This window comes from Phyllopteryx taeniolatus, chromosome 16, assembly GCF_024500385.1.
Source record: "Phyllopteryx taeniolatus isolate TA_2022b chromosome 16, UOR_Ptae_1.2, whole genome shotgun sequence".
Taxonomy (NCBI): Eukaryota; Metazoa; Chordata; class Actinopteri; order Syngnathiformes; family Syngnathidae; genus Phyllopteryx; species Phyllopteryx taeniolatus.
The window spans coordinates 16,645,389-16,667,869 of NC_084517.1; the positions used below are offsets into that span (position 1 = coordinate 16,645,389).

Sequence of the window (22,481 nt, forward strand, 5' to 3'; positions counted from 1 at the left end):
GTTAAATAGTGAAGTATTTGTAGCTATGTCATACGCCCAATGGTATACATGTGAGCGTGATTCACTGCAACCAAAAGTATGTGGGGGGGGGGGGGGAGAAAATCTGAAACCAAACTGAAATGATAATCAGTAAGATTGGTTGTTGTATCTGGCTGGTAAGAGGCGCAACACACACTGGTCCAAATTCATATATAATATATATATTTTTTTATTCTGAGAATCCCTTTCTATCTCTCTCTGCACCCCCTGCCCTCCTTACTACCCCTCCCCATTTCCATGCGTTAGCAGGTAAGTATCCCCATCCCTTGCACTGTCACCATGGCGATACCTTGGCCTGTGACGTCACTACTGCTGTAGTTCATTGCTTGTCTTGTTTTTTTTTTTTTTTTTTTTTTTTTTTTGACTACAGTATGTTTTTATCTATCTGCTTTGTTTGGCTGATTATGAGTGGATTAAGCCGTTTACGTCTCAATCTTCCAAGTAGTTTTGATTTCTATTTTTTATTTTCTTTTGGTTGCTTTTGTTTATTTTTCTCTACAGTTACTTTCCTTCTGATCCAGCTCTTTTCACAGCTTACAGATAAACTTTACAAAGAGGTTTGCGGATACGTTTCAACCTCTGAACAGGGAAATCAGACGACAGTCAGGAAGGGATGGTGATGCAGTAGGCTGCAGAATACAGGGCAAGGCTTTGTTGTCCTCATGGATGATGGCGCTTGTATGTGCCAGCCTGTTGGAACTCCCTTTAAATTCATACTTTAAACTGATTGCATATAAGGTGCCACGAATTTATAATGTGTCACACAAAGCACAGCAATCATTCCTCTAAACATGCTGTGTCATCAGTAAGCTGTGAGAATGGCTGGTGATTGGTTCACTGTAGCTTTCTGGTCTCTGCACTTTTTTTAAAAGGCTAATTTCTCTAACCCCAGCACCCAATGCTCTTAAAAACAGGCTGTCTCCGAGCTGGCCTTCCACTCAGCGAGTTTAATAAACAACTCACCTTGTTGTCTCTCTTTTTCTTGTTCCCTCAGGACGCACGGACCCCGTGCCCATTATTCTTAAATATGATGTCATGGGGATGGGAAGAATGGAGATGGAGGTAAAGGCCCTTCGTGTAGTTGATTCCATTTTTAACCATTTTTTTGTTGTTGTTGTTGGATTGTGAGAAATGTCTTTTTTTTTTTTAGATGGACTATGCCGAGGATGCCACAGAGAAAAGAAGAGTTCTTGAAGTGGAGAAGGAAGAGACAGAAGAACTACGTCAGAAATACAAGGTGAGGCCTGGTCCGGTTATGACTACCTCTCTACTCATGAGCTCCTGTTGAAGTTTTTCTTCCTGTACTTTTCATGGTGAACAGGATCAGATCGAAAAAGAGAAAGCAATCGCAAAAGCCCTGGAGGACCTGAGGGCTAATTTCTACTGTGAGCTATGTGACAAGCAGTACACCAAACACCAGGAATTTGACAACCACATCAATTCTTATGACCATGCTCACAAGCAGGTACAATTTCGGATACCTCTCTGAATGCATAACTGTTTTTTCAGAGTGACCTGACACTGACGCCAATTGTGTGCTCCCTCACAGAGGCTAAAGGAGCTCAAGCAGCGGGAGTTTGCTCGGAATGTGTCGTCGCGTTCCCGCAAAGGTGGAAAGAAGCAGGAAAAGATGCTGCGTCGTCTACACGTGCTGGCGGAACAGAGGAAACAGCAGGACCGGTAGAATTAAAAAAAAAAAATATATATATATCTTTCTGCCCTCTACTGGTAGATATAGTTGATAAAGGAAAAAATAATGCGAGTTGTCATAGAGTTTAAGATCTTTTCACATACTGCACTCAAAAATAAGATATGAGCGATGAAACGATTTGAACATTTGATATCATAGTGACCAAAATGATCATGTTTATTGGTGTTATCACATGCACCAAAAGCATTAAAAGTATTATTTCAAAATAAAAATTAGCAAGCGTATGAACTTTTAGGATCCCAAAATGTATCTCAACAAACCACGTGACATCAACCTTCTCTTATTGGTCACAAGAATGTAATAATAACTTTATAAAGCACTTTTCAATAGACCCAAGGACAGGTAGCAGTATCTAAAGAGGTAAACAGTAAAAACATTTGCTGTACGGACTAACGATATGTGAATAAAGTAGCACCAATAAACATAAAATGGAGCAAAATTTGAATTTTTTTTGACAACTGTAATAATTAACTGGATAATCTAGCAGGCTAAAACTAGCCAAGTGCATTTTGAAAGCATGACTCCCAACACATTATCTTTGTTCGTGCGGTGAAAAGATGCTAGCGTGCTAAACCGAAGACGTCCAATCGGTTTACATTCTATCTCAAGTCACTATGAATTTTGAGAAAGGTGATAGCCTATTGATAACATCTTTAGCTATCTGATTAGCTGCTGATGCTATTGCCAATAACAACGCTGCATCACAGAATACCAAGTGGAAGAAGCGATCGCGGCGTTCACTCTTAGACGCTAAATACGGTATTAATGATAATTACAATAAAAATAGGAATGGTCTCCTATTAAACACTAAACAAAGTAGAAAATAACTGAGGATTTCAGATGAGTTTACAAAGCCATTCCATCTTGTCATTATATGCTTCAGGACTCCAGGAAGTGGGCCCATGTTCAAAACCACCACCGTGGCTGTAGATGGCGAGAAGGCCGAAGATGGAGACATCTTTGCCCCTAAAAGCGCTGCCGTGACAGAGACTGCCTTGGAGGTTTGTGTTGCAGACAAAAGTGAACAAGCCTCCCCTAAGCCCGCACCAACATTTAGCTTCTCCCTGGGGAAGAAGAAGAACTGTTCCTCGCCTGCCCCCAGCGCATCCTCCAAAGTCAGCGTGTCCTTCTCCTTCGCCAAGAAGGCGCCGGTGAAGTTGGAGACAGCAGCCGCAGTGTTTACTGATCCCGGCGAGGAGGTCATCGAAGGAGAGGACGGTGAGGAGGGAGAAAAGGCGGCAGCGCAGGATGAAATGTCCGCCTGCAACACTGATAGCCCCAAAGGAGGCTTACGGGAAAGTGATGTAGAGTCCAGCAGTGCGACCGGGACAGAGGAGGCACAGCAGTCAAATGACGGAAGCTCGCTGGCTTCCACGCTCAACAAGCTGAAAATGATGATGAAGAAGGAGGAGGACTACTCAGGACAGGAGCCTCAGTACTACCACTACATGCCCCCAGCGCACTGTCGCGTGAAGCCCCACTTCCAGTTTCTGCTCTTCATGAAGGCGTCTGATCAGAGTCAGAGTAAAGAAGAGGAAGAGGAGGTTGAGGACAGTTCTCACGAGACAGAGTCCAACGTTGTAGAGTGCAACAATGAAGAAGACGATGCCACCACTGCTTCAACCCCTGAAGCTCATAAAACTCCTCCGGACTCCAAAGTGAAGGAAGACGACAACACTTCATGCGCGGTAGAGACAACTCCCAATCTTACTGCTTCCCCCAAGCAGAAAGAAGAAAGCCCACCACCACCAGAGGCTTTGGACTCCAACTTGGGTCCCAAGATCCCCGTGGGTCCTTTCTTCCCTGTGTTGAGTAAAGATGAGAGCACCACACTGCAGTGGCCCTCTGAGCTCCTTGAGTTTACGAAAGCGCAACCCTCCCTGTCTTACAGCTGCAATCCTCTATACTTTGACTTCAAGCTGTCTCGTAACAAAGGTGTGCACCCTGGAAAGGCTGCAAAGTCTCCAAAGCCTTGCGAGCAGCCTGACAAAGAAAAGCAGAAAGAGATATCCGCCTCAAAACCAGAACCAGCTGCTAAAACAGTGCTCAACAGCGACGAGGCCGTCACGAAGGTCGAGCGTGGACAATCCGAAGGCGACGATCAAAAAGTGGCAACAAGGGACGGTAGCGCCAAGAAGAAGAAGAAGAAAAAGAAGAAGAAAAAGAAGCACAAGAAGTCGACAAAGCATTCGAAGCGCAAAGCGAAAGACAAAGATGCAGAGGGCGAGACTGAGCCAAGTCAAGACACTCCCAAGAAGAAGAAAAAGCACAAAAGAAAGAAGAACAAGAACAAAGCAGCAGATCAACAAGAGGCTGCAGGTGATGAAAAGGAGAATGCCAAAGTAAAGTCTGAAGATAAACCAGATCCTTCCTCAGTGCAGGCTTTAGCTGGAGGAGTTGTAGAAACTGGGAAGAGGAAGCGGGCTATTAAGCGTCCACCTAGCAAGTCAGGAGTGGAGGAAGGCAGCACGGGAAAAAGCTTAGACAAGGCTATTGCCTCTGAGGAGCATGGCAGCAACAAGCGACTAAAAACAGACTCCAGTCTGTCCCAGAGTGCCTCTTGTTCCACCTCTGCTCAAAAGATCCCTGGTCCAGGAAGACCTCCCAGCAGCGAGAGCGAAGAGGAAGGCGGTTCCACCAACCAGCATTCACGCCATCACAGGTCAAGTCCTCGGGAAGCACGCCGTCACCATAGCGAGGAGTCAAGGCGCTCCTGCAGCCACTCATCGAGACATGGAAGCAGCCGTCGGCGGCATCACCGCGGCAAAACCTCCCAGAGTCGCTCTTACTCCAGCAGCTCTGAGCGCTCCTCGGCAGGGAGCAGCGCCTACAGCCACCGGAGCCACAGCTACTCTGACAGCTACAGCGACTACAGCACGGAGGGGCATCAGCGTAGGCACTCCAAACGCTCGTCAGACTCCGACTATGAGAGGCGGGGCAGCCGAGGGCACCGGCAGTCCAGGCGGCGCCAATACTCCTCGTCCTCCTCTGACGAGTCCCGCTCACGGTCGCGCAGCTACAGCCGCAGGAAGCGACATCGGCGGCACCACCGCAGCACCTCCAGGAGCTCCAGTAGCTGGAGCCGCAGCACCAGCGCAAGGTCCTGGAGGCGCAGCTATAGCCGGAGCCGCAGCTCGGGTAGCCGTTCGTCCAGCTCCGCCAAGGGCTCCCCGCACCGCCGGAGCACCCGTAGCCGAGGAGCCAGCGAGACCCTCCGCAGGGACTTTAACCGTTCCAGCATCTATCGCTCGCAATCCCCGCGGTCCACCTCACGCAGCCTTAATCGCACCTCCACCGGCCCGCAGGCTCAGCGGCTAGGCGGCTCCCGGGATGCAGGCGAGTACAAAAACTCCCTCACGGCACGCCAGCTCCTGGAAAAGATTCAGTCAAAAAAGAATTCAGAAGATCCTGTCGCAGGAATGAAATCTGGTTTAAAGATCAAGGACCCACCGCAGGGATACTTTGGTCCGAAACTACCCCCATCGACCAAAAGCATGCTGCCGCTTTTTGGTAAACTTCAAGCAGGGAAGAAAGCTCCCGTGACCCCCGTGACCAGAACGGATGAGGGTGACAAATCTGGAGCAGGGAAGACCACAGAGGCTGACGGAGAAGTTATCCTAGTGGAGCCCATAAGGGAGTTCCCTCCCCCGCCTCCGCCTACAGTTCCGCCAGTGCAGAAAGTCGAGGAAACTCCACTCAAGGTTACGGTAGAGGAGGAGACGCAACACCTGACCGCAGATGCTCAGGTGCTACAAGAACCCAGGCTGCTGTATGAGCAGGACTCCTCCATGATGATACCACAGTACCAAGGGGAACTGGGGCAGGAGCCCTCGCAGAACCCCATGATGGAGACCCTCATGCCTGACATGCAACAGCAGCAGCCCCCGATGCATGGCTACCCCATTTACCCGCCGGCCGGCCTGGAGGAGGATGGCCTGGAGGCGGAGGACGATGGCCTGGCTCCCCTGGAGAGTCAGCCCATCACGTTCACGCCGGAGGAGATGGAGAAGTACAGCAAGCTGCAGCAGGCGGCGCAGCAGCACATCCAGCAGCAGCTGCTGGCCAAGCAGGTCAAGAGCTTCCCGTCGGCCGCCGTAGCCGCCGTGGCCGCCGCTGCCAACCTGGCGCCGGCGCCGCCCCCGCCTGCCCTGCAGCAGATCCACATCCAGCAGCCTGCCGTGTCAGTGGCGTCAGGCGCGTCCATCGCCACCGTGCAGCATGCCATCCTGCAGCACCACGCTGCCACCGCAGCCGCCATGGGCATCCACCCGGCGCATCACCCACACCCTGCCCATGCTCAGCTGGCCCAGGTCCATCACATACCCCAGCACCACCTCACCCCCATATCCTTATCCCACCTGGGCCCCACCCTTGGACACTCGCTGGGACACGCTGGGCTAATCCCCGCCCACCACACCGCCTTCCTCTCCGGGCAGCCCATACACATCATCCCTGCTTCAGCGCTCCACCACACACCCTTGGCACTCCACCACGTGCCCCACGCTGCCCTCTACCCCACGCTCTTCACACCCAGGCCGTCACAGGCGGCGGCGGCGGCGGCAGCGGCGGCTCTCCAGCTCCACCCGCTCCTCCACCCCATCTTCTCAGGGCAGGACCTCCAGCATCCGCCTAACCACGGCTCTTGAGCAGGTGAGAAGTCCGACTGGACACTTGTTCCTCTCTTTTGGAACTTTTTTTTCCCCAGATAATTAAAAAAAAAAAAAAAAAAAAAGAAAAAAAAAAAGACTTTCTCCAGACACTGGTTTGTTTTTTCCGCGGTGTACGTAAACAGGATCAATTACTCTTTCGGTTTTTTCTTCTTTTTACCACTGGACATTTTTTGTGCTAATTTTACTCATGTTCTTCTACAGCCAGTGACAAACAAAATGGCTGAAGCCATAACAAAAATTATGAAATGAAGATAATAATACAGGGGTGGGGAACCATATACAGCCCATATGACATTTAAGGAGTATGTTACAGGAAAAAGGTACCCCACCCCTGCTCTAATATGACTACTTTTACTTCCCTGCAGTAACGTGTACATATATCAGTGTGCAATGTGAAGAAGAATTGGTGGCCCGGATCATCACGGCATATAGTTGCATAACGATAACTCACTCCCCCCGCCTCCTCTCTAATTTGTGACATTTCTTGCACTGAAATCTTGTTCAAGATTGTAGTATACTGCAATAATTTGTTTTTTCTGTTTTTAAATTATTTTCCAAGATGCTCTTTTCCAAGAAGGGTGTTTTTTTTTTTGTTGTTGCTTTTTTTTTGTAAATAAAGCTGCTGTAGATTAACCTTGACATTATAGCAGTCATTATTGGTCAACGAAGTTGGTCACCTCCTTCGACGGTAAAATGTGTAAACTGTACCTACTCTGTATTTTTCTTTAGAAACTTACTGTTTCAGCCAATAAACCCTTGAGTTCATGCCTTGTTTTAGTTTTTTTTAAATACATAATTTAACAGTTAACAATAAGATAGCAGCTACTATCCAAGGAGACTGTAGGTGGCGCCATTGTTTCTTGCAGTTCCAACTAAAACTACATGGTATTGTTTGAAGTTTCTGTAAGGCAGGTCGACAACTAAGTTTGGCCCTAGACCAATTTTTTTTCCCTGAATCACAGGCTGACATAGCATTTTCATCAGGCAAACCCTGCTTTTCCTACGGAAAAAAAACCAAACACCTTTTCCTCATTTTTACTATTATATCGTGTACAAAAATAAATGAATTTGCTACAGGCTGTTATTAGTTTTACTTCTGTGGTTCCTCACGGTGTCGTGAAGCACATAGTAACCAGGCGATAATGAGGCCGCTGCCTGTAATCACTTTTATGATGACAGTCAAATAATTGCCATTTTAAATAACACTTCTCTGTGCCTAATTAATGTATTAAATTTGTGACCAAAACCTCCACTCTTTGTTAGAAAAATTCCCGTATATTTTTTTTAGTTGTGGCAAAAATCAGATGTTTAAACCGGCCATTTTCAGATTTTTCAATGGCAGCGTCAGCTCCAGCCATCTCATTCCTGACCGCACAGAGAACAAACTAATCATCAGAGTTACATCAAACTTTACAGAAAACAAGAAAAATAGTTAATCTCGTTGATATACCCATCTTTCGTATCTAAATCTAGTGTGATTTTGGACGCTGAAATCGAGGAACATTTTCATCTTTGGAGGAAGTACAAAGAAAAGTGGAAGGAAAAGTAAGCATTCATCCTACCTGCGTTTATAAATGCCAAGTCAACTTGTCTCTTCTGCAACGAGGTTGCAGCCAGGACGTGGGCTGCGCGAAATGGAGGTCCATCGCAGCTGCTGGAGGTCTGCCCAGCTTTATGCCTGGGAGGACAGAAGCAGTGCGAGGGGTACCTCTCGTCTGATCGATTCCAAAGCGACGCACAGACAGGCGAGGTGCATTCAAAGTGACGATGTGTTCTGCAATTCAATTTTATTGGGCGATAAACGTTACACCCCTTATGTAAACAGTTACAGCTGGCACACTGCTGTTTTGTAGACATTCCACATTGCACGGTCCATTTCGGTCATGTGGGTGAATCAGCCAATCGGTGTATTTCTTAACATCGTCGCGTCACATGGGTTATGGGGCCTTCCAGGTGCTTAAATACTGCACACGGAAGTGAAGTGAGTTGCTGTAGCAGCCTGGCTCATTATCGTGCCTTGACAAACGTCGGATGGCGGGCCAGATATAATTGGCGAGGGCCGGAGGTTTCTGACCTCTGCTGTAAGGCAACATTTTATGTTATAGAAATAGGACAAGGAAATGTTACAAGTAGTTTTATTTAAGAATTAAACACTCACATAGTGAGACTAGCGTCAACTGTAACTCATGACAATGTACTGTACAATTACAATTTTCTTTTACCTCTCCTTAATGAAACTACATCACATTTTAATCCTCTAACCAATCATGTAGATTGTTATTGAGAAAAAAAAAAAAAAAGACATTTCAGATCAGCTTGTATTTCAAAGGAGTGGGTCGAGCATGATGAAGGTAGACGAATACTGTAATGAAGGTGCAACAACTGACAACCCTAATGGCAAGAGAAAAATACATCTGATGTGTAAAAAAAACAAAACAACAAAAAACCGTCTGTGGCTCCATCTGGGTTCAGCTCAGATATCGTACCACCAGGAACATGAAGATGCACGTGAGCAGCATCCCTCCGATCATGATCCACTTGTCCTGGGTGGCTCGCCTCTCGATGAGTCGCATCACTGTGTTGGACAGGCCCAGCATGTTGGCCACGTCCAGCATCTTTTTGTGGGTCCCCTGGCAGCAAAAGCAGAGGACGACGACGACACATTAAAAAAAATATAATCAACCACAAAATTAATGTTCAACTTAACCTAATTCATGAAAGTTTAAAGTGATTGGACACGCATACGTTGCAGTGAGTCCCTACTTCCTGTTCTATGGTTGTTGTTTTTTCACCCAGTGGCATCAATTCAAGTGTATGAAGAAGTTAAACAATGAAAATTGAAACATTTGTACTAATCCTTGTCTTTTGAAGATAACAACACATCTGACAGGCGAGTCTTGATTCCACTGTACTATGGCGTTCCTCGATGCCTCGAGACTTATGCGTTCTTCGTGATACGCGCTGTCATCCGGGTGATATATATATCTATATAAGATATCCATCAGTAAATTGTGATACATTAATACATGATTAATGCAATCATTTTTGTGATTAATCATATGCATTGACATTAATTTTTTAAAATTAATTCTCAGCCTGCTTTTATTCCAAATCGTAGCTCCCCATTCAGAGTAAATGCGGCATGCTAATGCTTGACAAACATTAGATCACTTCCGGGAGCCCTTGCAGTGGATAAAGTAACTACATCCAGAATGTCTCAAAATCGGGAACATTCAGGAGTGCTCAATAAAACCCAATTTGTAGTCAACTTGCTGTAAATGATGTATGCATCACAAAACATTAAGAATGTAAATATGAATTTTAACCAACCTAAAACCTTTGCACTCTTGACTTTTAAGGTGGGGAAATGTGACACAACGGACATCCTACATACAGACCATCCTGATTAAGAAGGGTTGACACCTGTATTGCTATGATTTCATCCATACCATACGATACCATCTACACAGGATCAGGATTTAGCCTTCCATACTGCGACACCCACAGTTTGATCCGGTTTTCATTTTCCCCAAAGGGCCTATGCACTTACCTTGAGCGACGATCTTTGATCTCTGAGCCCGTTGAGGATGCTACTACTGCTGCCCAGCAGGTCGTCCATGCCTCGATGCGCGTTGTGAAGGTTGGAGTTGAGCTGCAGCGTCTCGTCAATTGGGATGGACGTGTCGGCGTCCTGTAAAAATTATGATTAGCATTATAGTGTTCCCACGCTCTTTAGTGGTTTATCTTTCGAACCCCCGCTATATGACAGATTATGAAGCAATCTGTTTTCATGGGTTTTACAGGATATACTGTAGGTAAGTCCAAATTTAGAATTGCGCGGCTTCAATGTAGCAGCACCTTGTGCCACAATAAGTCAGACAGCATTGAGTTTGACTCTTAACAGAATGCAGTGTAATTAGGAACAAAAAGGCAGAGAAGGGCCCCAACAAAGCTTGCGTAATATTAGTCGTAACAGAATATAAGCCTGTGAGTATTGTTGTATGCTCTAATTGTGTGTGTTGCTGCTCTAAGTAGCATTTGTTTGAATATTTAGAATTACCATAACATCTATGCTAAATTCAGTTAGCATTAAGCAAAAATGTAATGGTTTGGTTGAACATTTCGTTGTTATAACTATACAGTGAACAGGATAGGGATAGTTCCCTGCAACAAATAGTGAAAATCTGCAAGTTTACAGTGAGTGACGACCACACAAAAGTTTTGTAATTGCCTGTGGATGCCACATGATGGCAGCACAGCACTTATTCTATTAGACAAAGCTATGGCGTCATTAAAACAGGTGCTTGGCACCAAGATTGCGCCACAGCAATACAGTGGTGCCTTGAGATACGAGTGACCCAACTTGCAAGTTTATCGACATATAAGCTGTCATTCAGCCTAGCTTTGACTTGTGAGCGCAAACTTGAGATATAAACGCTGAATGGTGGCAGTGAACTTAGTTCAACTCACTTCATAATGACTAGCAGTTTGTGGAAAAAAAAGAGGCTTCAAGTTGTTAAACACCACTCCCAGTTAAAGTTGACTGTCCAAAAAAGATTTACAAGTGCATTTCAAATGTTGCCTTAAGAATGGCACGCAAGCTTAATGCTAACATAAAATGGAAAATGTAATTGACATGCTAACGGCTAACATCAATCGTCACTTTTTTAGAACCCTTTAAGTGACAGATATTTTAACACAAATGGTGGAGTAACATATAGACATGATATAACAATACTCACATGCATATATTATTTATCCTATTTGAAAAATGACAAGCATCTTACTGAGTCACAGTAGATGTAGAAAAGGTACTGCTCATTTGTCTGCATGTCTGTATTATACTGCTCCCCAGTGCCCAAAGCAGGCACACCAGAATGAAATTGGTAGCATTAAATCGTGATGCACCAACTGTTAAATTCTTTATGATTTTATAAAGTACAATATTACAGAGGGCTCTTTTTCCTTATTTAAAAAAAACAAAAGATTTTGGGGTTTTTTTTTTGGGGGGGGGCTGAAACAAATGACTGGTATTTCCCTTCATTTCAATAGGGAAAGATGATGCTTTTTTGAGTTTGTGTGTTTTAATTTAAATGTGTTTTTCCAGCGTTGTGGGAGGAGTAAAACTATAAAAAAAAGATTTGTCTGTACATTCCAGAGTTTCACCTATTGCAGGTGGGTCTGGAACATATGCCCGCAATAAACGGGTTCTCTACTGCGACGAGATATTAGGGTCACCTTGTGAGAGGGGAAAAAAAAAGCAAGAGATGTGATTTAAAGTTGTCAAAGACATTTAAAGTCATCATGATGAGATATAAAGTCATCATCAGACAAAGTCGTTATGATGAGATACATAGTCGTCACAATGACAGTTGCCAATTGTTGACTTTAAATCCCATCACAATGCCTTGACATTTCACTGAGATGACTATATATGATGAATTTGATCTCATCACGATGACTAACTAGCGTCCTGTCCACTTTAAATGTTGTCATGACGACTTTAAATCACGTCCATCCATCCATCCATTTTCTTTCCCGCTTATCCTCACTAGGGTCGCGGGCTGCTGGAGCCTATCCCAGCTATCTTCAGGCGAGAGGCGGGGTACACCCAGAACCGGTCGCCAGCCAATCGCAGGACACATAGAAACAAACAACCATTCGCACTCACATTCACACCTACGGGCAATTTAGAGTCCTCAATCAACCTACCACGCATGTTTTTGGGATGTGGGAGGAAACCGGAGTACCCGGAGAAAACCCACCCAGGCACGGGGAGAACATGCAAACGCCACACAGGCAGTGCCGGGATTTGAACCTCGGTCCCCAGAACTGCGAGGCCAATGTCCTAACCAGTCGTCAACCGTGCTGTTTAAATCACGTCTCTTTTTTTTTTTCTTTTTCTTCTCTCACTAGGTGAGCCTAATATCCCGTCCTAGTACAGAGAACCCGTTTTTTGCGGGGATATGTTCCAGACCCACCTACAGTAGGTGAAAATCTGCGATGGAGACAAATTGTATATATTGTATAATTATATAGTTGTACCCCTTCCACACACTTTAAACACATTGAAATCAATACTGCGTTGTACTGTACCACTTCGTTGTCTTTTTTCTACAAGGGTCAAAATGGAGAAACTGACATTAGTGGTGAAGGTCCGCCTCATGAGCTCCTCCCGCTCTCGCTCCTGGGCCTCGTGGGTGTAGCGTCGGTGCTGGAAGTTCTGCAGGGCGGTGCGCAGATGCTGGACGTCGTACTTGAGCTGGTCCACGCGCCTTTTGGAAGGGGAGGAAAATATTTTTACAAGATAATCAATTTTTCCGATTTCAGCTGTGACGGGTGAATCAGACGACTCACAGTTTGGCATTCTGGCGGCGGTTGGGCGGCTCCTTGCTGGCCAGGATCTCCAGACGCTCCAAGTGGTTGAAGATCTGCTCAATTCGAGCCTGAAGTTCATTCTCTAACACTAAACAGAGAGAAGACAACCATTATATTCAGTTATGTGACAATCACAGTGAGAGGTGTTGCTAACATTCTGCCCTAACCTGTTAGCAACAAGCTCACTCAAATTGTCATACATTTGTTCACATTTTGATTTTGATGCGGAAAAAAACCTTCCAGGGTTAAATAGTAGCCCTCAAAAGTCTATAGTCAAGGTTTTAAGTAACATCTCAACATGCTTAACTGTCATACAAGTGAAAATTAAGATATGCAGGGTCAATGTACTTCGAATCTCTGAATTCACTTTACAAGTACGAATGGTAATAAATGCCTGGACTTTTCTACCATATTCTAACTTATTGAGCTGTACCTGTACAGGGTCTTTAACCACTCAAAAATTGACTTCCCACACCACGCAGTTTTTCTGTTCCTGTCTTGGTATTGTCACTTTAGCCATATTGTACTGAGCGGCCAGCATGCCCATGTTTTCCACTTATTTTTCTGCTTCCTGTTCTATGGTTATCACAATTTTCTCCTCTTCACATGATATTGTGTATGACCTCAAAGGCGTATTCTACTACAAAATGGCAGTATAAGTTCAAAAAGTCACAATTATTTTAATAATCGATTACTATCTCTTTTTTTTTAATTAACAGATGAATCAGTTAAAAAACAACTAATTTCCATCCCTTTATTTAAAGGGGGACATTATTTCAAATTAACGTTTTAGAAAATGCACAAACTGATTATGATTCAGTCACTGGTTTGAGCCGTAACATCAGAAAACAGGCAAAAATGTTGATCATTGTTTTTCGAAGTAAAAGCAGATATTTGTCAAAGTCTTATTTTGATTAAACAAAAATATAATCAGCCTGCTTTCATGGAATTCTTATAGAAATCAGAATATTTACTGTTGAGAAGCTGAACTTCTGAGGATCTGGACAATTTTAAGTTAAACAAGGTCTCTACGATTAATTGAATATCAAAAAAGTTGTCGATTAACTTAATTGAATTAATTGTTGCACCTCTACGTGTTAGTGTAAACTTAAATGAGTATTATGTTTGTTATGGTGGAATATTTTATATAGTTCTCACTGGTAATCTTGGTGTACCCAATGTTGTGGCATTCTTTTATTTATTTATTTATTTATTTATTTTTTGGGAGGGGGGATGTTGTAGACTTCCCACCATTATATTTAAAAGAACCCACCCCTGCTTCCTGTTCCATACTGAGCACCAAGCCTACAAAACAATCAAGCACAGGCAGCCATAACAAGAAGTGCGTGCGGAATGGACATTAATTAGCCTTCCAAAGAAGTACAGGAAGGGATATGCGTGTACAAACACACAATTGGTGGTTGTCGTTTACACTGAACACATCAAACTGAGAGCTGTTCCGAATATTCTGCATGGAAGGGGCAAAATATGAGGAAACACCACACAATTATGATCAAACCAGCAATTCAAAGGGACAAAAACAACTACAGCATTGAATGTCATCCTGTAAGGGGGCGTGTTGTCATGGTTAAGCACGGGTTTTCCTGCCACAAATGTCACCTCTTCTCACGCACTGAACAAAGCAATTGTCGCAGCAACTCTTTGTCGAGGTACTGGTTGATCATCTGGTCCACATTGGAGGGGAAAACTCCTACTTTGTAGCTTAGGCACGAAATATAGCTATTGTTGACACCAGTCCTGTAACCTTTCAAACATACCTCGTATGTTGTGACTAAAAAAGATTGTATTAATTGACTTGCTTGAAATGTAGTGGAGACTCCACTTGACTTGCTTGCCATGGTAGCTTGGGACTTGACTTGACACTTACATATGACTTGCACATAGAATGTGTGACTTACTCTTGCACGTGCAAATAAGTACTCACAGTGAACTGATTGGCGATCTGTTATCTCCAGGTTGCCCATGAGCGACTGCACCTCCTGGATTTGCCTAAACAAAAGTGGTATTTAAGCAACCAACCCACAAATAATTCAACTACTTTAAGAATTAAAATCTACAGCTGGCAGCTTTCCTTAACGGTGGGAGTCGGCTAGTTAAGTTTGCTAAATAGAACAGTATTTCCACGTAACTCACTTGTTTGTCTGGTGGTAAAGCGTCTCCATCTTTGTCAACCTCTTGCTGAACTACTCGCTTACTTTTTTGTTTAATATGTATTTATTTGTATGGGTTAATCGCCCCTCGGCGTGCCACTACGGGGAGCTAAGTTAGCTAGCTCGAGGTAGTGTTGAAGGCACACGTCATCAGCGTTTGTGTACGGAAGTAAGGAAAGCGGAAACGCGGTGACGTCACGCCCACAACGGAAATTGAGTGGCGATGAGCGCGCGCTCACATCTGTCGCCATATTGGGAAGGTAACTTTACATGGCTAAAATACTTGAGCGACGTTTTGAACTTTGAAATTATATTTTGTGTTTTATTTGGTCGTCAAGCATAAAAAGGGCGGCATGGTAGGTAGGTTAAGTGATTTAGTTGATGATACACGATACACACCAGTTTAAGAAGAAGAAATCAGAAGACTTTTGACATGTGTCCTTAGGCTATAGTTCAGCAGCCATGCTCTATTTTCACTGATATCCCCGTTTGACCTAATGATTCCAAAAGATGAGGTAAGATTACAGCCACAGCCGTGTCATGAAGTGTCGTGTGAAAGTATTCAATGATGAGATTTCCCAGCCAACATTTCACAACAGTTCCTCAGGTCTAAAACTGATTCTCAAGCGAAAACCACATCTTCCTGTTGACTAATTTTAAGGCAAGAGGATTAATTAGTCCAGTGAAAGCTATGAACGAGTTGTTACAAGCTCCTCTTCTTTTTTCCCGCCCGAGTAATATTTTTTTACCTCATCTGGCACAGCCATCAACAAGTAGAGCCAGACAGATGGTGCTTGACTTGATGGCTGCGTGTACCTCCAGGCTACGAAACTGTCAGAAAGTCTGGAGATGCGTTCATGCTACTTCTTGCTCACATTGCTTTTTTTCTTCCCCCCGCCCCCCCTTAGTTGTCATAACACCATAGCCCCTGTGGCGTTGGGAAGCGCCAAATGAAGGCCCCTGTCAACTCGTAGAGGTCCACAAGAGAGCGTTTACCGCCCCCCTCGTCTCAAGGTCGCAGGGTTCTTTACTTTCGGTCTGTCTTTCTTTATCTCTCAGGCCCCTGAGGAAAGGATGAGATGAGCTTACTGCTTTGCCTCCACACCTGCGCACCACCGGCGCAAGCCACTAGTGTCCAGACTGCAGGTGTGTTCAAGGCATCTCATCGCACCGCTCCCTGACCTTACCTCCACCAAGGAAGCACACCATTCTGTATACTATCTATTGAGATCCTTAGTTAGAAAGATACTATTTTGTGTTGTTCAGAAGGCATTAGGGTTAGATTGGAGTGGATGCAAAAACATAGAAATTGGGACTGGTTGCTGAAGAGTTCAGCAACCAGTTCAATTCCAAAGCAAGGCAGAGGTATCTTTGAACAAGGCACTGAACACCATGTTCCGCCGACGTTAGATGCTACAAAGCTTGGCAATATAGCATTGCACATCCGTTGAGGATACCTGCTTCCTATTGGGGCCCATTTGTGCAAATCCTCTAGTCCCTAGAATTTGGGAAGCCATTTTGGCTGAATACCAGGGTTCTTATTGGGGAATTCACCCAAATTGGCTTCTTCCAACCAAAATGACCGACATCCTGTTAAATTTTGGGCTTGGTCATGGAGACTTTTTCATGCATCCTGTTATGATAGACTTGTCCACAGACTTTCATGTTGATTTAAAAGCGTTTCCAGTGGACACATTACAAAATGTCAACGAATAAGCAAAAGACACTTGTGGAGTTTTTGTTGTAGAAAAATGAGAAAAAAGTTTAAGTTACAAGCATCTATCAAAATGGTATAATAAGAGGTCCTCGTTCATATACAATATAGAAAGACAGTAATTCTATAACAAAATTTGGTAACTGAGCAGGAATGGATGCTAAACCCTTCACTATAATGCACGAGAAACGCATGATTTGTCCCAGGCAATTAGCAAAGAGCGATCGTGAGGTTGAAGTAAATTCAATAAAATATATTTATAATATATTGATGGATGCTTATGTTAATTATATCTAATGAGTGCAAATCCAGAAAAAGGTACTAAAGTTTAAAAAAAAAAAAATGTCTTAATGTGCTACAATCATTTTCTGGTGTTAAAATACATTTCAATGACACTGGCCATGTTAAGGGTTATGAAAAGGAAGTTTCCCAGTCATTATAATAGATCATAACTCAACAATTACTGGTCACAGAGACTGACTGAAGTAAAGAAGGTAATTATGAGAGGAGGAGAAGAAGGAAGAAAAAGGCCTTCGGCGCCACAATTTTTGGGATACCACTCATTTTTTTAAGGCATAGTGATCTTCTTCTTCTTATTTCGCCCCCTAGGGAGAACATCCACTCCACTTTGAAGCCGCTGTGACGAGACGCTGAATGAGAGCAAAAATGGGGCCTGTCAGAACCTTGCCTAGCCTGGCCCGCGCTGCCTGGAGTTCTGCTGGGATAAAAACGGGCCTGCTTGCAAGTGAGTCATTTTCTGATTGAGCTGATCGGCTTTCCCTCCTTCCGACAGAGGCTGAGACCATCACATCGAGCTGTCACTCACACATTCACACACGCACAGCCCTGTGGCTACACCACCTGTGACACTTGAGAGATGCTTGCTTGACAGCTCAGGGCTTCCCCTACTTGCACACACACACACACAAACACACGCACGCACACACAGATGGTCACAGTATTAGGTACACATGTACTATACAGTGGAACCTCTGTTTTCGTGATTGCTCCGTTATACAAAGGCTGACTAAAACAGAAATACACAAAAACTGAAGCATTGTTTCTCATGGGAAATAATGTAAATCCAGTTAATTTGTTTCAGAGACTCAAAAATAGTAACAAAAAATACATTTTAAAGAGAATTATAGTTAACCATACAAAAATCGTGAAATGAATATGATTGAGCATTTATTTTTTTGTACTTTGTTTTTGAATGTCTTTTTACCCTCTGTTTATACATTTATATAATTATTTTATACCATTATACAGTAAAAGTGCACCTTATGAGTGGAGTAGGTTCCTTAATGAGCTACATGAGCGGGTTAGAATATTAGGAATAGCTCTTAAGTATGATGCAGTGCACTTCTACACTGCAAATGACAAAAACATTTTTACATGAATTCCTTTCAATTAAATCAAGCATTCTACTCTTTTGATACGGCTCTTTGATTATGCGGCTATACCTAATGAAGTGGCCAGATGAGTGTACGCAGAGCCCAACAGACAACATAATTGTGTCGCCAACATTCCAGACACAAGGTCTTCCTCTTCCTTTTATCAGTGTGTTTTTCCCCTCTTGGACAATGTTGATGCCGGCATGTGTTGGTATTGGTTGTAATGGAGGTGTGTGAATGTGTGTATGTGCATAGCTTGAGAAGAGTAGGATGGCGCAGGGAGTGAGTTATGGAAGCGCACGAAGGCGTTATCATGTCCGACGATACCGGCCGTCTTGTTGTTGTTGCTGCAGGTGTGCAAGTGCACCATGGGAACAGCTTCTCCCAGGAGTTCCCTGCAGTGTATTCATACAGCATGTGTAAGTAAGTGTGTGCATGGTCAAGCGACATGTTAAACACCCTACATCCTTGCCATGGGAAATATAGAAGAATTAGACCATTTCATAATGTTTGTAAGCTACATCCAGGTAGCAGAAAAGTGATTGTTTTCCTCTGACCTGAACTGAAAACAATACCAAATCTTGTTGTTTTTGGGGTTGCGCTGCCAGATATACACTAAAAGGTCTAGTTTTTCTTTTTTCTTAAAAAAAAATCTAAATGAATCCTGTGGGACCTGTTGGTGAGAAAGATAAATTGAGTATGTCCTAAATCTGCGAGCACGCTCAAACCAAAATACTGTTATTTGAAGTCATATTTTCCCATTGAAATGACTGGAAATGCCATTAATCCATGCTAATTCTTGTTTTTTTTTTTTTGAGTAGTTTCCCCTCTTTAATGTTTAAGATAATGGAACAAATCATCAGATAAAGATAAACCAAGTAAACATAAAATGCAGTTTCAAACATAGTGATGGTAGTGTGGTCGTCTAGGGCTGCTTTGCTAATTCAGGACCTGGACAATGAATTTTTCTCATTACCTGAAAATCCTGAAGGACACTGATCGACCATTAGTTTGTGACCGCAAGCTAAAGTGCACTTGGATTCTGCAGCAGGACAACGATCCAAAACACATCGTCAACTCAACTTTTGAATGGTTGGAACCAACATAATGAAGGTTTTGGTGTGGCCTAGTCAAAGTCTAGAGTTGAATCCAATTGAAATGCAGTGGCATGACCTTAAAAACGCCGTTCATGCTTGAAAACCCTCCATTTTTGCTGTATTAAAACAATTCTGTAAGGAAGATTTGGCTAAAATATCTCTATATAGAGATGTGAAAGACTCATTGCCAGTTATAGAAAGTTATTAGGTTTAGGGGGGGCTTACCTTTTCACGCAGGGCCAGGTAACTTTGAATAGGTTTTTCTTTTTCCTTAATAAATTAAATCACCATTTAAAAACTGCATTTCATGTTTATTTAGGTTATCTTTGCCCGATCTTTGCATTTGTTTGATGATCTTAAACATTGAAGTAGGGTTAACAATTTCCCCAAAAAAGAATTTGAGAATAGGAGAAGGGGGTATATATACAATGTGTGTGTGTGTGTGTGTATGTATATGTATGTATATATATATATATATATACATGTATATATGTGTATACATTTTTGTGATTAATCATATGCATTAACGCATTAATTTTGATAGCCCTGATACACATGCACACAGTGGTGCCTTGCGATATGAGCGTTTGACACCGAGTTTTTCGAGATGTGAGAAATCGTTCGGCGGAGTCTTTGCTTTGACAAAAATTTTAGATACTAGTGCTGTAAGGTAGCAATGAACTTAACTCAACCCCAACTCATTTCACAACAAGCAGCAGTTCGGCAGATAGTTAACAATTCTTTAAAAAAGGAGCCTTCAGGCTGTTTTTTGCCACTCTGACTTGAAGTTTATCAAACTAACCAGTGACTGACAGTCATGTGATCTGGGCTGATGTCATGAATGGTATTCATGATAACAATTTAATTAACTTTTATTAAGGTGGCTTTCAGACTACACTATCGCTCAATTATTTGCTACTTTAATGTGTGGAATTCTGTTGTGATTCTTGGAAAGTTAGTTTTTGAGTGCACAACCTTGTCAGCCACCGTACCCGATCCAGCACTTCCCCCCCCCCCCCCCCCCCCAATTGAGGTATGCACTCAACCTTGTCATGGCCCGAGGCGGCGCATGTTCTTGTTGTGGGTTGAGCAATTGCATTACTCATTCCCAAATTCCTGCCCAATGCTGTATTCTGCATGTATTGTATCTGTAATTTTCACCCCCCCCCCTTTAAAAAAAAAAAAAGAAAATCCTTGCTGAAAACCCTTTTATAATTGTTTTATTTTACCCCATCAATGTTACAGTTAAATTCTCCCGCCACAGTCCTGTTGGGCTATGTGGCGGATTAGAACTGATGCTATCAAGCACTTGAGGAGGCGGAAGTGTTGGTCGGGTTTTAGGTGCCCCCCCCCCCCCTCACCTGAGGCTTCGAGGTTCCGATTACAGATGAGGAACTAACGCTTTGTGTCCTTGAGCCAAAGCGTCGAACAAACCTCTGCACGCCTCGCTGAGCCGCCAACAAATAAATAAGTCATGTATCAACCTCCGAGCAATCATAGCTGCAGCGAGATAATACGCTTTTCCAGTTTTAAGGAGAACCACAATAATACACCGGAACCATTGAAGCTGAATGACATTGTACAATTTTGGAGAAAAATATGCCTAAAGTCACCAAAAATGTACCTCATGACAACTCATTTCAGCACACATCACAGTGTTGAATCCTTTTCCTTCGTGGTGCTTAACTACTTACAGTTGTTTGAGCAATAAAAATGGTAATAAACGTGTGGTAGGTGTGTTGTCGCCTCTTTATAATTCATCAATAACGTTCTTTTCTTTTCTTACATTTAACACAAAAAATGGTAGGAAAAAAAACTACACTAAGAACTTATTTTAGCCATTTAAATAGTATATAACTAGAACTCAGGGTCAATTGTGAACATTCTTCTATGTTACCAAATATGGTACTAGACCAAATACAACGCTAATCTCACACTGCAGGTCAATCCCGATTTTTTTTTTTTTTTTTTTTTTTTTTTTTCTCCTTTATTTAAATCTCACCCAGGCCTCTTTTGAATGTGCCTATAAACTGGATATGTAACCGAGGCGACTGCAGTCTGCACGCTCAGGTTGTGCTCGTCCATCAAAAGGCAAAACATTACATTTTTAAGAGTTGTTAATTTATTTGTACACTCATCATTTGTGAAAATTGTATAATTTCAACCTATCCTTTTAAGTTTTATTTTATAAAATTGTTAAACCAATTCATTCATTTCAATTGTAAAATTATTTTTAGTATTTTTTTAATTTTAATTTTTATGAATACATGATTTTTTTTTTAAGGGTCCATTTTCATTTTGAACATCCTTCTGGTTCACCTTTTTTTTTGTAAACACACAAACACAGTTTGGCCATAGAATGGATGTTTTTCCTATGGGAGAAAATCTCCAGTCTCATCAGAATTTATTGAGTTGGGTGCCATTCATTGTCTCCTAGGTGGCAAATAGCATCTTTGGGACTAGCTTACTTAGCCTAGCCTAGTTGCACACCCGCACAGATGAACCCAAATACAAACACGCCCTCTCACATATCACCTGCCCTCCTACTACGGTGACCACAGGTGTGCACACACAAATGCAAAAACCTTTCTCTTCCTTCACCTGCATGATGTCAGGCCTGTGTCAAACACACAGAGACACACATTGATATTGCATCGCAGCCCCGCGTCTAACCACCTCCAACCCCTGCACAAAGCCGCCACCCTGGGGGCATGTGCGTGCGAATCCGGCGGTAGACTCCGAAGCCCCCTTTCTGCGCCCTCTCCACTCAGGCTGCAGAAGGGAAATGAAGGCTTTAGGAGTTCATTATAAAACAACAACAACAAGCTGCATGAGAAAAGTGTGTGTCTGTGTGTTTGTGTGTGTGTGTATGTGTGGGGGAGGGGGGTGCCTAACAGGGGTCTCTATCCCTCCATCTTCATTTTCTCCTTGATGTCCAACATCACCCCCACCCCCAAAAATAACAAAAAAAAAACATGCCTCTCATCTCCTTCCCTATCCAACAGTCACGTCGATTAAAGTTAAATATTGATCTGTGATATTATAATACAGTGTTCTGGTTGTCTAGTGGGCTAGTCTGTGAACTTCTTTAACCTCTGGCACCAGAGAGAAAAATGACTCATTCAGGTGCTCGCTGACCTTCCAGATTTGAAGGAAGGGGGAATTAATTCTGTGGCATAGACGGGCTTCAAAGTGAAGTGTTGTACTTATGTAAAATTGTTATAATCACATGTAATGACTATATCTATCTATTATAAAGTAGCAAGAAGCCATATTTGGTAACAGGTAAAGTAGGTGTTAGAACCTT

At 43.2% G+C, this 22,481-nt stretch overlaps 3 protein-coding genes across 10 annotated transcripts in view; 2 read left to right on the plus strand and 1 right to left on the minus strand.

The window, feature by feature from the left end:
- The window catches only part of gpatch8 (G patch domain containing 8), a 31,753-nt gene extending 19,195 nt beyond the window's left edge, over nucleotides 1-12,558 (plus strand). For 4 of the 5 annotated variants that reach the window (XM_061749121.1, XM_061749119.1, XM_061749122.1 and 1 more), the window contains 5 exons: nucleotides 1,034-1,101; nucleotides 1,190-1,276; nucleotides 1,361-1,504; nucleotides 1,589-1,719; nucleotides 2,634-7,185. In XM_061749121.1, coding sequence (XP_061605105.1) covers nucleotides 1,034-1,101; nucleotides 1,190-1,276; nucleotides 1,361-1,504; nucleotides 1,589-1,719; nucleotides 2,634-6,396 — 4,193 coding nt within the window. In that variant the 3' untranslated portion in view covers nucleotides 6,397-7,185. Of the gene's footprint in view, nucleotides 1-1,033; nucleotides 1,102-1,189; nucleotides 1,277-1,360; nucleotides 1,505-1,588; nucleotides 1,720-2,633; nucleotides 7,186-12,541 lie in introns of those variants that run through there. The other variant, XM_061749120.1, reaches the window with a different exon arrangement.
- gosr2 (golgi SNAP receptor complex member 2) lies at nucleotides 8,540-15,126 on the minus strand. Its single transcript, XM_061749127.1, has 6 exons — nucleotides 14,953-15,126; nucleotides 14,744-14,808; nucleotides 12,778-12,886; nucleotides 12,563-12,695; nucleotides 9,971-10,111; nucleotides 8,540-9,050 (listed from the first exon to the last, which is right to left on the minus strand). The coding sequence occupies exons 1-6, from the start codon at nucleotides 14,979-14,981 to the stop codon at nucleotides 8,889-8,891; spliced, it is 639 nt and encodes a 212-aa protein (XP_061605111.1). The 5' UTR covers nucleotides 14,982-15,126; the 3' UTR covers nucleotides 8,540-8,888.
- A 35-nt stretch (nucleotides 15,127-15,161) lies between these two features.
- The window catches only part of srcin1a (SRC kinase signaling inhibitor 1a), a 130,789-nt gene continuing 123,469 nt past the window's right edge, over nucleotides 15,162-22,481 (plus strand). Inside the window, exons 1-4 of one of the 4 annotated variants that reach the window (XM_061749102.1) lie at nucleotides 15,216-15,329; nucleotides 15,415-15,484; nucleotides 16,029-16,115; nucleotides 17,293-17,428. In XM_061749102.1, the coding sequence (XP_061605086.1) occupies nucleotides 17,338-17,428 (91 nt within the window). In that variant the 5' untranslated portion in view covers nucleotides 15,216-15,329; nucleotides 15,415-15,484; nucleotides 16,029-16,115; nucleotides 17,293-17,337. Of the gene's footprint in view, nucleotides 15,330-15,414; nucleotides 15,485-16,028; nucleotides 16,116-17,292; nucleotides 17,429-22,481 lie in introns of all 4 variants that reach the window. The other 3 variants (XM_061749101.1, XM_061749103.1, XM_061749104.1) reach the window with 3 other exon arrangements.

What these genes read in the sequence shown, in the direction of transcription:
- gosr2 (XM_061749127.1), bottom strand. Translation starts at nt 14,981, where the DNA reads ATGGAGACGCTTTACCACCAGACAAACAA. An exon ending in GGCGGACCTTCACCACTAAT is followed by an intron (nt 10,112 to 12,562) that starts GTCAGTTTCTCC and finishes TAATTTTTACAG; the next exon opens with GACGCCGACACGTCCATCCC. An exon ending in ATCAAAGATCGTCGCTCAAG is followed by an intron (nt 9,051 to 9,970) that starts GTAAGTGCATAG and finishes TTTTGCTGCCAG; the next exon opens with GGGACCCACAAAAAGATGCT.